Raw genomic sequence first — 12,279 nt, forward strand, 5'->3', positions numbered from 1 at the left:
AAATATCCCACTAAATAAGGAGATTTTGCTTTTTTGTATGTTTTTGACAATAAACAAGAAAAAAACAACTTTTTCTTGACAAAAACAAATTTTTTTTTCAATGACAAATCAACTTAAGACACCAGTCTACAATAAAATTTCCGTCTCTCGCGTCTATAACGATATTATCAAAGATGCTCACGAACTCGAATCTATTGTTGTAGACTTCCCAATTGAATTAACAGATATAGAACGCTTTCAAGTAATTTCTCCTGTTGGTACAGGAAAATATTCTACAGTTTTCTTAGGCAGAATGGATGGCAAGAAGAAATGTGCTATTAAAACACTTAAAAATGTTCCCCATTTCAAAATTCAAAAGGAAATTTGTTTATTAACTAAAATCAAGGATATTCCAAATACAGTTCAATTATATGGCGTCGTTGTTGACCCATTAACAGATACTTTTTCAATAATTACAGACTACTTAAAATCTGAGTCTCCAAGAACTCTATTTCCAAAATTAACATTAGAAAATATACGAATTTTAATGTGGCAACTTTTAACTTGCTTAAATGAAAGCCATAAGCGTGGCATAATGCATCGAGATGTCAAACCAGGCAATATCCTTTTTGGCCAGAATCGAAAGTCAATGAAGCTTATTGACTGGGGTCTGGGTGATTTTTACCTAGCTAAAGAAGCTTATTCCCCACGTGTTTCTACATTAAGATATAAAGCACCAGAGTTGCTCCTCAACTATCAATACTACGACTACGGAATTGATGTCTGGGGCGCTGGCTGCGTTCTTGCTGAAATGCTTGTTCGTTTTCCATTTTTCGAAGGAAGAGATATTGACGAAATGGTTGGCGACGTATCTTCAGTATGCGGAACAAACGCAATTACAGCATACGTCAACAAATACGGCCTCCAATTGACTCCTGAGATGCAGAAGAATTTATCAAATACTCAGACACCTCAATTCAACAAACTAACACAGAACCCTTCATTCAACCAAGCAAAGAACGACCATGATGCACTCGATTTACTCCAAAAGCTCCTCACTGTCGATCATGAAGAAAGAATCACAGCTGCAGAGGCTCTCGAACATAAGTTTTTCGATCCAATTCGCTCCAAGATGACAAAAAAGCAGTAATTTCATATCTTTATATCCTATTTGTATTTTCAATATTTTTTATATAAATATTTAACAGTTAAATATGATTATTATTTAAAAATTTGCTTCAATAGCCAAGTATAAAAATATTATCATAGTCTATTTTTTTATGTTTTGAGATAATAAACTTAATCATAGATCTTTTGGTAACTTTGTAATAAAGCAGTAATGTATGATCAAGTCTTAGATATGTATATTCTGTCTTAATCTGCAAGTCCTCAAGCTCTTTCTCTATTTGGATATTTTCTGTTATTCACATCAATTATAACCATATATGCTCAATAACTGGAGAATATTCGAATTTTCCCTTTACAAGTATCATTTGTAATTGTATAATAGACAAAAAAAAGCTTCAATTTCAATAAATACGTATATAATTAAAAATGCTGCAATGCATTAGATTAATTATCTAAATATACACACTAAGATAGATATTTATTTAGTTTCCAACTTCAGTATTCTCTTCCATCATTGAAATTTTAAAGAGTTGAGATTATTGCATATCGAAGTTAGTACAATATTAGCATAATTGAAATTGGAATCATGTGCAAGATAATACAAACAATATTTAAGTTCGAACAATTCTCAAAGCCGAATCAAGGGTAGTTTGCCGCTGAAGTTTTTCAGCTACATCTGCTCTTCCTAGAACTCTGATACAAAGTATTTTGGGGATGCTTGATAAACCATAATAACCTGATTCTTCTTGAGATGGAGTAAATATGTATGATTTAAATGATTTTGGTTGTGTAAAGACACTAAATGAGCATCTAGGAGTTCTAAAAACTTTTGGATTTTCTAGATTGTATAAATCATAAAATTGATCTCCAATTGCAACTAATATTTCTTGAAGATGTCCATCTGTAAACCAATCACCGGGAGGTTCAGCAATATCAACTTGAATGAACCTTTCTGGTGAAATTCTCACTTGCAAATGATGAGTCTTTCCCATTTTGACTAATTTTTTTAAAACACCCAGAAAACATGTATGCTAATTCAATAATAACTTAAATGATCGATAAAAATAGAGCACTGTAAAATTATGTCAAAAAATTTTATCGATGTTTGTTTTTCTTCTTTCTTTTTCTGTGTCAATATCACGAATATATGATGAAAATGGACGGCCAATTCTTCCGGCTACCATTCCACTATTCTACGATAACTTCACAGACCCATTTGTGATGAAAAGGTGGATCCAATCTCGAAATGCTTCTTTCAATGGCAAATGGGTAAATGAGTTATCTTACCCACTTCAAGGGAGACGTGGTGAGAAAGGATTGGTTATTACAGACAAAGAAAAATCATCACTTATTTCTCAAATTCTTCCAGCACCGATATTTACACTGAATGAAACAATTGTTATACAATATGAAGTTCGCGCTCAGTTAGTTTATAGCTGTTTTAAGTCATTACTGAGAATACATACGAAATCTTTTGATCCATTTCATCAAACTAACAAAACACATGGTACTATCGAATTCGGTCCAGTTCACAACAATAAAAAGACTAAGGCAATCCTTAACTTTTATACAGAAGATAAAAATGGCAGTTTAATTGCTCATAAAATTGAAAAGGATATTAAAATCCCTTACGATGAAATTGCGCACCTTTACACACTAATCATTAGACCGAACAACACATTCGAGTACATGATTGACGGAATGTCATTTTTAAATGGTACATTTACAGATTCATTCAAAGAACCAGTAGTTCAACCAAAATACATAGACGATCCAACAGACAAAAAACCATCTGATTGGGTTGACGACGAGTTTATACCAGATCCCAACGCTGTGAAGCCAGATGATTGGAATGAGAGCGAACCTGAGTTTATTCTCAATCCAAGACTGCTTAAAAAGCCATACGGATGGGAAGAAGACGAACCTGAAATGATTCCTGATCCAAAAGACACAGTTCCAGACGAATGGAATGAATATCTTTACGGAACTTACAAGAGAAGGAAGATTAAGAATCCGAAATGCAGAGTTGGATGTGGCCCTTACAAGCCACCAATGATTAAGAACAAAAAGTACAAAGGAAAGTGGACTCCGCCTTTAATTAAAAATCCAAAGTTTATCAAAGTCTGGACACCGAAACAAATTCCTAATCCTAAGTTTACTTATGAATATAACTATTCCTTGCCTGGAATTACTGGTTTTACATTTAATATTTGGTCGTATTTCCATGACGTTCTTGTTACAAATCTTTTTGTGGGATACAACGAAACAATTGTCAAGAGATGGAATTTGGAAGATTTCGCCCAAAGACAAAGACTCCAAATCAAAAAGATGAAAATTTCTTACAATTGGATCGATATTGACAAAGATTTGGAGATTCCGCCAGAACCAGGTGTATTAAACAGAGTGGTTTGGGAAGCTAAGAGAGCTTACAAAGTCTGGTCTCGAATAGAAAACAAAGGACCAATTATTGCTATGGTTATTGCAGTTGTTTTCGTCTTTATTCCAATGTGTTGGGTTTTCTATGAAATTTTATTTGGTACTGTTGAGCATTACAAAGTAGAATAAAAATATTTTTTTTACAATATATTTTTTACAATATATAATCATTAACATGTCAGCCAAAATGAATTAATATTGATTGGGCGCTAATTCAGCTTCTGAAGTTACAAAATAAATAAATAAATAAATAAAATAAAAAAAAAACGGGGCATTATCATTTTCGTCTGAAAAAAGTGACAAAATTATCATTTTCGTCTGACATCTGAATTATTGAACTACAACTCTATTTCTATTAATTTAAGCGCAATCCACCCATACACAACTTTATTTAATAGCTCCTTGTGCATGTTATCATTCTTGTTCCAACTTCAAATTGTTTCATTTTTTATGAATTTCGAGTCAAATTTTTTTAGCGAAGTCAAAATCATAAACTCAAGCTATTCAATTTATTTTCACCAAAATTTTCTAATAGATGCATTGCAATTCAAGTAGGTATCATTGCATTGCAATCTCATAAATTTATCTTTTTAGCATGACCCTGAAAATAAAAAATTATCATTTTCGTCAGACGAAAATGATAATATTGTCACTTTTCCAGACGAAAATAATAATCCTTCAAAAAAACGGACAAAAAGTGGCAAAAATGTTCTCAGATTTTTTAGCAAAAGCAGAAATAATCGATGTTCGCAAGTTTGCATTTGACTTATGTGATGCAAATCTTTTTGAATATGCAAGAAATTGTTTAATGAGACTTTGCGAAAATGATAATGAGCTTACTATCGAAGATGTTAACGCAATCAGTAGAATTTGCAAAGGAAAAATGGACGAATACAGAAAAGCATGGAAGAGTATCTACTTAACAGAGCAAAAAGAGCGTGGTAAAGGTCGTGATGATCGTTCAACCCCACTTCTAGATTACAGAAAATCAATTGAAAGCAATATTTCTAACTTCTCAAAGGAGATTATTGATATGATACAAAAATCGCTTATTAATCGAACAACAGATACTTCAATCCGCGGATTATTGTACAGAATGATTGGCGATTACTGGAGATACTTAGCAGAAATCCAAAGAGGATACGAGCGTAGAGAATCCACCAGCAAAGCCAATGCCGCTTATCAAGAAGCAGAAGATTTGATTGTTGCCTGCTGCGGACCAGCTGCTGCTATCAGGCTTTCTCTCATGTTGAACATGGCTATATTTAGATTTGAAATATATTCAGAACCTGATGAGGCACTTAAAATTGCACAGAAAGCTTACAACGAAGGTATTGCTTCTGTTGACTCCTTGCATGACGAACAATATATGGATTCAATTCTTTTATTGCAGATGCTTCATAGAACTATTGTCTCATGGCAACAGAATAAGTAAAATGTTTGTTTTAATCTATTTATCTATCAAAGTTCTTATTTTCATCAACACAGATACTCTGTATCTATGTACATTAAAAAAATCTAGATTGTACATTTATAGAAATGGCTGATTCCAAAAGACCCAAAATGAATCAATGAGTTTCGAAGTTTATATACTGCACTCATTGTAGAATTACATCATTAATAGCTTATTTTTCATTACTGTGCATGTTAAATTTCAGATCTTAAAAAAAGCATCTTTTTTGATGCTGAAAATGGACAAAATTTCAAAAAAAAGGCACTTTTCTTGAATGGATGATTTCACATTGAACAAATGCAACGAAGTTATGACTAAAATTCGATCACATCCTATCTCTGAGATGTTTCTTGAACCAGTAGATCCGGAAAGAGATGGCGCACCAGACTATTTCAAACAAATTAAAAAACCAATGGACTTAGGGACTGTACAAAACAAGCTAAATTCACGAACCTACAAAAATGTGCAGGAGTGGAAGGATGATGTGAATCTTATTTGTACAAATGCTATTCAATACAACGGAAAGAAAAGTTATATTGGAGCAGTTGCCACAGAAATATCAAAAATTTTTAAAGAGTTATCACGTTCTATAGCTGATGGCCCAATTATGACTTGGTATTCTACACTTTTAGAAATTAAACGCGATTATAAAAATCATGCTCTTACTTGGATATCACGTGAACAAGGAGAATCAGATTTATCATTTGCTAATCCAAAACTTCAGACTAAAGATGTAGATACACAGCCAGAAGTTCATAGATTCTTGATGAAATCAATGCCAATTGAAGAACTAGATAAATTGAGAGATGCAATAATTAAAGAAACGAGACCAAAAGTCAGAGAAGATATTAAAACAATTATCTCCAAACATTGCCCAGAAATGATCGAAACCGGACCAATAGATATGAACTTACTCCCTCCTGCAGCTCTTATACAACTCAAAGAGCTTTTATTAATGTAATTTGACGTTATACTATTGTTTCTTTAAATTTTGTAATCTTAATTTTCCTTATTTTTTCTTACGCATATAGCTATAAACTACAGACAACAATAAATTACTATACTTCGATTTCCTATTGCTAAGTCGTTAATATCCATCTTATTTCGGCTGAATAACGAAGCCTTATATATAAAGATCCTTGAAAAAGGTATCTACAAGTTTAAATCCTAATACTTTATAATAAAATAAATAATATTTATACATTAAACAAAATTAAAAATAAAAAATTATTTTTCTTCCTCATTTTCATCATCCTTTTCAACATTTTCCTCGTCATTCTCACTCTCATCTGATCCATCCTCACCATCATTAGCTCCAGTTCTTTCATTGTATTTCTTTGAGAACATTTCCGCCTTTGACGGGTATTCTTTAATTACTTGTTCCTTGTACTCATCAATTATGTCCTGTGGAATGAACAGCTCTGGTTTCTTTCCATCGACGTAATCCTTTATCATCCTCAGCACATGCCTTGCAACACCTTTAGGATTCCTTCCTGGCAGCACATCAGCGATCTTCTTCCACTTGTACTTCGACATCTTGTTGAAAATCAGCTGCTGGATTATGACTTTTTCCTCTTCAACAGTCCACTGCATGTGAACTCCTTTCGCCTTGCATTCTTGGGCCAAAGAAGGAGGTGGTGGAGCTGGATTTATCTGCTTCAGCTGCAACAGACGAAGTGTCAGCAGTGAGTTGATGATTTCCTGTTCCTTTGTCAGTGGTTTTCCGTCACTCATTTTCGCATTTTGCATCAAAAGCTGTTGGACTTGGTTGTAATCGAGCATGTTGATCTGGGCATGGCGCATTAATAGCTGCTGAGTTAAACTAGGAGGTTTCAGAGGTGGCGGCGGAATTGGCATTTTGGCCTTTCTCGGCTGAGGAGTGTGAGTGGTATCCTGATGAGCCCATTCAGGAACAACTGGTTTTCTTGGCGTATTCGGTGGATTTGTTGAGCTTTTGTTAGTTTTTTGAGTCTCAGAATCTGAATCTTTTACACTTTTTGATGCTGGAGGCTGTGAATTACTTTGTAAGGCCATCTTCTGCTTAAGATACTCGAAATCAATGGGAGGCTGTGGGGCTTTTCCGTATTTGGTTTCAAAATCGGCTTTGAGAGGGTTCTTTGGTTTTGCTTTTGGAGGAAGTGGTGTCTGTATGTACTGAGATACAGTTGCTATTGGTTTTGTTGGGGTTTCGATGAGAGATGAATTATTATTTTTCGGTTTTTGCTTTTCTTCTGTTTCTGGAAATTCTGTTGATATCAAAACCGGATCGGAAATGTCTTCTTCCTCTTCTTCTTTCTTTACTGGCTCTTTCTCTTCAGGTTTTGCCGAAATTTCTGAATCTTCACTTGCCAAATTAATCAAATTCGAATCAATACCATCGGATTCTCCTGATTTGATCTGCAGAGATAACAAATTGTCAGTATCTATCATGTCATCGCTCTTTTTATCTTCAGATTTCTTTATATCCTCTGAAATAAGAATCGGCTCGCCATCATCTGCTTCTTCATCATCTTTGCTTGTGTCATCTGTGCTTTCTTTTGGAGTTTCTTCAACTTTTTGGATTTGAAGTGCAGAACTTGGGGAATTTTGCTGTTTTGGAAGATTCTGAGACAAACGAGCCAATAACAGTTTGGCCCCAGGACTGATATTTGGATCATTAATGGCCTGGCCGATGGCTTCTTTTGAATTCGCCAAATCCTTGTAAAATTGCGAAGGTTGAATTGATTCTTTTGGTTTTTGGTCGGATAAACTTGTATTACTGGCAGAATTTTTAGTATCTTTCACAGAATTATCTGAATTTTCGGAATTCTGGGCTTCTTTCAATGCACTCTGTGTTTCATTAGCTAATCCATTACTTGTACTGCTTAGTTGTGTAGATTTTTGTTTGAATCCAAGATTAAAACTTGGATTTTGAGTTGAAACGCTCGTATTTGTATTTATTTGATTCGAAATCTGTTGTATAGGTGTATTCGGTTGTTTGTTGCTTGGCGGCTGTGGTGTATTTTGAGTTTTTTGATTTTGATTATTCGAAACCTGAGAATTGACAGGCTTTTGCATAGATATATTCTGTTGAGCGTTGTTCTGATTTATCTGCTGTATCAGATAAGCCTCTCTCTGTTTCTGGTAAGAAGCTGTCGTTTGGTTACTCGCTGCATTGATTTGAGCTGTAGAGACTGCGGTGTTGAGTGGCTGCTGGGTATTTTGAGCTTGTTGTTGGTTCTTTGCTGCGATTTTGGAAAAGATCGAGAAATTTTCGATTTCTTGCGGGCTTTGAATGAATTGTTTGTATTTAAGGGCATCTTCAAGCGAAATTCCTCCGACATTTTTAATAATTCTGATTAAGTTATTTAAGTAAATTGGGAGGCCAATTTTATCATAGCCTGGATCGAACATGGCACAAGAAGGGGACTTGTTAAGAAAAGACTCGAGTTGTGGAGAAGATTTCAAAAATCTTTTCACATTTTTCCATTTTGTGGAAGATTCGTTACTTTTCTTGAGTATAATATCAACCTTTTGGCCAATGATTCCAAGGTGGTACATTTCTGACAAAAACCTTTCTTCATGATAAGTCCATTTTGTTCCGAGTTGATTTCGACCGGACATCATTCGGCAAATGGTATTTAGTATCCAGACAAGATAGCCTTTCGTATAACCGGGAAATAGTTTTACGACTTCATCAATATTTCCTTTTTTATCTTTATATTCTTGCACGAGAAGTTTGCAATCTAAGGTAGTACGCGGAAGATTTGAATTAAGTTGCTCTATAAACGTGATATAGTTCATATCTTCTGAAATTCCGTTTTCTAAAAGATAAACAATTTGAGGAGATAACGATAATGAAGAATAAAGTTCTGATTGTGGCTTTAATTGACGGAAGTTTATTCCTGGGCTTTGAGCTGAAATCTGGGGTAATTTTATTCCGTTTCCTTGCTGATTTGTACTATTCCATGAGCTAGCATTACTTATTGCACCTTGAGAATTAGTCTGCATATTTGTCATTCCTTGGAGTAAAAGTCGAATAGCTTTTTCAGTTTCATAATTGGATTCCATGAGAGCCGCGTATACGTTTCTGATTGGAAATCCCATATTAACCAGATATTGAACCCTTGTTAGGATATCTGGTGGCGGTTCAACAGCAATTCGATTTTGATCACGAGCAACATCAAGAAATTGGCAATCAAGAGGAGTACTTCCTTGCGAAGAAATGTTTTTCAATACAAAATCATCGGGAAGAATTTTATCTTGGAAGCTGATTTGAATACAATTTGCTGGAATTAAGACAATTTTCGATATCTGTCTCTTTGCTTGATCAACAGATGAATTCTGATTGACATTTAGGGCGACAACTTCTTCAATTGGCTTCCCTAAATGAAAAAGCATAAGAAACGAATGTTTGACACGATAATAAAAAAATTTGGCTGAAATTTACAAAAATATAATCAAAACAATTAATAAATGAATGATCATATTTAATATTCAATAATTCATTAAGTGAGGTTATCAAATTTTCCATATTCAAAGGAATCTCAAGTAAAAACTTTTTTCAATTTTTCATAAATAATCAACCAGAAACTTTAATAGATTTAATAGAGTTGCTCGTATTCAGCCTGTGGATCGAAGAGCTGAGCCTTGAGCCAGTCCTTGAGCTCTGTGCCCTTTGGTGGGACGGCTGTAGCAAGCTCGTTCTTGATGAGGAACTTGGCAACATCGAGGGCGATGCCGAATGAGTAGTCACGGATCTTGTTGAGTGGTGGGAGAAGGTTGCCCATATCGTGGTCTTCCTTCTTAACAAGGGAAGCAAGGGATTCAGCAGCAACTTCGAAGACCTTGCCTGGGCAGTGGCGAGCGCGTGTTGTAACGAGGGCGTAGCCGACAGCTGGGAAGATCCAGGAGTTGTTAGCCTGGGCTGTGATTGTCTTCTTTCCGTTGACTGTCTCAACTGGGAATGGAGAGCCTGTAGCGCAGAGGGCCTTGCCATTGGACCACTGGTAGACATCGTTCAGCCTTGACTGTTGGGTTGGAAAGTGGCATGATGACTGGGCGCTCGCAGTTAGCGCATGTAGCCTGGACGATTTCCTTTGTGATGAGTCCTGGAACACCAGAAACGCCGATGACGCATGTAGCCTTGAACTTCTTGACACCCTCAAGGACGGAGCCGTAGACTTCCATGTTGTGCATGTATGGCTTGTTGAAGTCGTAGAGATCCTTACGGCCAGCATGGACCATACCCTTGTGATCGAACATGATGATGTTCTTGTAAGCCTGTTCCTTTGTGATGCCACCGCGGGAAACAGCCATATCAACGATGAGGTTAGCAATGCCTGTAGCAGCAGAGCCAGCGCCAATGAAGATGATCTTCTGGTTCTTGAGATCTGGAACGCCTTCCATGTGTGTAGCGGAAGCGAGTGTAGCAGCAGCGACGGCAGCTGTGCCTTCGATATCATCGTTGAAGCAGTTGCAGCGCCAGCGGAAGTGGTCGAGGAGTGTGAAAGCTGTTTCCATTTCGAAGTCTTCGAACTGGACAAGGCATGTCTCGCCAAAGACTTCCTTGACAGCGTCAACGAACTCGGCAACGAACTTTGTGTGTTCTGGGCCACGTATTCTTGGATGGCGCCAGCCGTGGTAGAGTGGGTCGGCAAGGATTTCCTTGCGGTCTGTACCCATATCTAACTGGACTGGGAGTGTCTGGTCTGGGTTAACCTGACCGATGAGTGTGTAGAGCATAAGCTTGCCGACTGGGATACCAAGGCCGGAAGCACCGAGATCACCGAGACCGAGAATACGGCCAGCATCTGTAACGACGATGCAGCGGATGTCCTGGCGTGGGTAGTTGCGGAGGATGTCCTTGATCTTGCCAGAGTCTTCTGGTGTGATGTAGATGCCACGGTATGACTGGCGGTGTGTAGCCCACTTCTGGCAGGCTTCACCAACTGTTGGTGTGTAGAGAACTGGCATTGTCTCCTCTGGTGGGTGTGTGAAGAGGAATCTCCAGAAGGACTGTGAGTTTTTCTCACGCTCGTTAGCGAGGAAGATGTACTTGAGGAGTGGTGTTGGCATTAATTCGAACTGGCGGCGGATACGAGCAGCTTGTTCATCCTTTGTGAAGACCTTGTATGGGAGAAGGCCGCGGAGGTTAAGGCGGTCACGTTCCTCCTTTGTGAAGGCAGAACCCTTGGAAAGATCACCATCCTGAAGGAGTGTCATGCCTGTCTTGAGGGTTGGGACCTTAGCCCTGCAGATGTTGCGGACTGGAACAGAGACTGAAGATGTGAGCATCTTTAATCTGAAATGAAATGATTCCGATCGATGAGATAAATCAATAAATTGTTGTCAGCGGTGACCAGTGATCTCTCAAATATTGGCCTAGCTCTCAATTTTTGAGGGTGGATTGCATAGCGTTGATTCAATTAAAAATTACTTCACTTCATCCAAACTGTACATAAGATATAGATTCGAATTTTAACTGAATTTTTTTGCCCATCCGATTTTCAATAAGTTCATTTTTCCATTCAATTCTGAACATCGAATTATTTTGGAATTAGCATTCCAATTAATTGGTACATGTATTTCTGCATTTAAAATTCAGTTTCGTCAATTCTTCAGAATTGATTATCGAAGTACTGACAGTTTTAGCGTTTTTACAGGAAGCAATATATTTAAACTAGCGGATTAATATTGTTAAATTTGATCATGATCTTCAATTTTTTGACATCCAAAATGCAATCATCCATAACACTAATATGAACCGAACAAAAGTGTAATAACTATCATCACTATGTAGAGCCAATATCGATTGTTATGAAATGAAAGCTTTTCTACAATCACATCAATTAATATCGAAATTATATTCTTATCTCGTCAACAGAAATCTGAAATTCTGCTATTCCCGATTTTAATTTTAGTAGGAATGAATTTGTTGTTTAATGATTTCCTCAGTTTCATATTTTTTAAAGTGAGTTCCGAAAAGAATTTCAAAAAAGGACAACGGCAATTATATAACTTTAGCACCGTGAATTTGGCCTATTTGCCATACGGAATGACGATTTATTTCTATTTTTCGATATTTATAAATATTCAGTTTGTTTTTAAAATTGAAGCTGCAAAAATTATTACTAGCTCAAGTGTATTGTTTTCCCATCTTTGCTCCCTTATATTACTTACTTTAGAATTCCACTTTTATTTTATAAATTTGATATTTTTCTTTTTAAAATGTGGAACTATATTTAAAATTGATTTTGCTGCTTGTATTCTTTTTCCGAATACTGTAACTCGTTCGACAATTG

The 12,279-nt window shown here is 36.2% G+C and overlaps 6 protein-coding genes and 1 pseudogene across 7 annotated transcripts; 4 read left to right on the forward strand and 3 right to left on the reverse strand.

The window, feature by feature from the left end:
* Nucleotides 1-79: 79 nt before the first annotated feature.
* On the forward strand, nt 80-1,218 carry TVAGG3_0013940 (STKc CK2 alpha domain-containing protein; the record flags this gene model as incomplete). Its single annotated transcript, XM_001579696.1, has 1 exon — nt 101-1,129. One exon carries the CDS (start codon nt 101-103, stop codon nt 1,127-1,129), a length of 1,029 nt encoding a protein of 342 aa, XP_001579746.1.
* A 59-nt stretch (nt 1,219-1,277) lies between these two features.
* Nucleotides 1,278-2,148, reverse strand: TVAGG3_0013950 (uncharacterized protein; the record flags this gene model as incomplete). Its single annotated transcript, XM_001579695.1, has 1 exon — nt 1,719-2,099. The coding sequence occupies one exon, from the start codon at nt 2,097-2,099 to the stop codon at nt 1,719-1,721; it is 381 nt and encodes a 126-aa protein (XP_001579745.1).
* A 60-nt stretch (nt 2,149-2,208) lies between these two features.
* Nucleotides 2,209-3,703, forward strand: TVAGG3_0013960 (unfolded protein binding; the record flags this gene model as incomplete). The annotated part of the gene is made up of 1 exon (XM_001579694.1): nt 2,209-3,672. One exon carries the CDS (start codon nt 2,209-2,211, stop codon nt 3,670-3,672), a length of 1,464 nt encoding a protein of 487 aa, XP_001579744.1.
* A 546-nt stretch (nt 3,704-4,249) lies between these two features.
* TVAGG3_0013970 (protein domain specific binding) lies at nt 4,250-4,978 on the forward strand (the record flags this gene model as incomplete). Its single annotated transcript, XM_001579693.1, has 1 exon — nt 4,250-4,978. The coding sequence occupies one exon, from the start codon at nt 4,250-4,252 to the stop codon at nt 4,976-4,978; it is 729 nt and encodes a 242-aa protein (XP_001579743.1).
* Nucleotides 4,979-5,265: 287 nt separating this feature from the next.
* On the forward strand, nt 5,266-6,173 carry TVAGG3_0013980 (acetylation-dependent protein binding; the record flags this gene model as incomplete). Its single annotated transcript, XM_001579692.1, has 1 exon — nt 5,271-5,957. The coding sequence occupies one exon, from the start codon at nt 5,271-5,273 to the stop codon at nt 5,955-5,957; it is 687 nt and encodes a 228-aa protein (XP_001579742.1).
* A 50-nt stretch (nt 6,174-6,223) lies between these two features.
* Nucleotides 6,224-9,376, reverse strand: TVAGG3_0013990 (homeodomain-like family; the record flags this gene model as incomplete). The annotated part of the gene is made up of 1 exon (XM_001579691.1): nt 6,224-9,376. The coding sequence occupies one exon, from the start codon at nt 9,374-9,376 to the stop codon at nt 6,224-6,226; it is 3,153 nt and encodes a 1,050-aa protein (XP_001579741.1).
* Nucleotides 9,377-9,537: 161 nt separating this feature from the next.
* TVAGG3_0014000 lies at nt 9,538-11,305 on the reverse strand (annotated as a pseudogene). Its single transcript has one exon — nt 9,580-11,272. A coding segment is annotated over exon 1 (1,693 nt).
* Between the last annotated feature and the right edge of the window lie 974 nt (nt 11,306-12,279).

This window comes from Trichomonas vaginalis, chromosome IV, assembly GCF_026262505.1.
Source record: "Trichomonas vaginalis G3 chromosome IV, whole genome shotgun sequence".
NCBI lineage: Eukaryota > Parabasalia > Trichomonadida > Trichomonadidae > Trichomonas > Trichomonas vaginalis.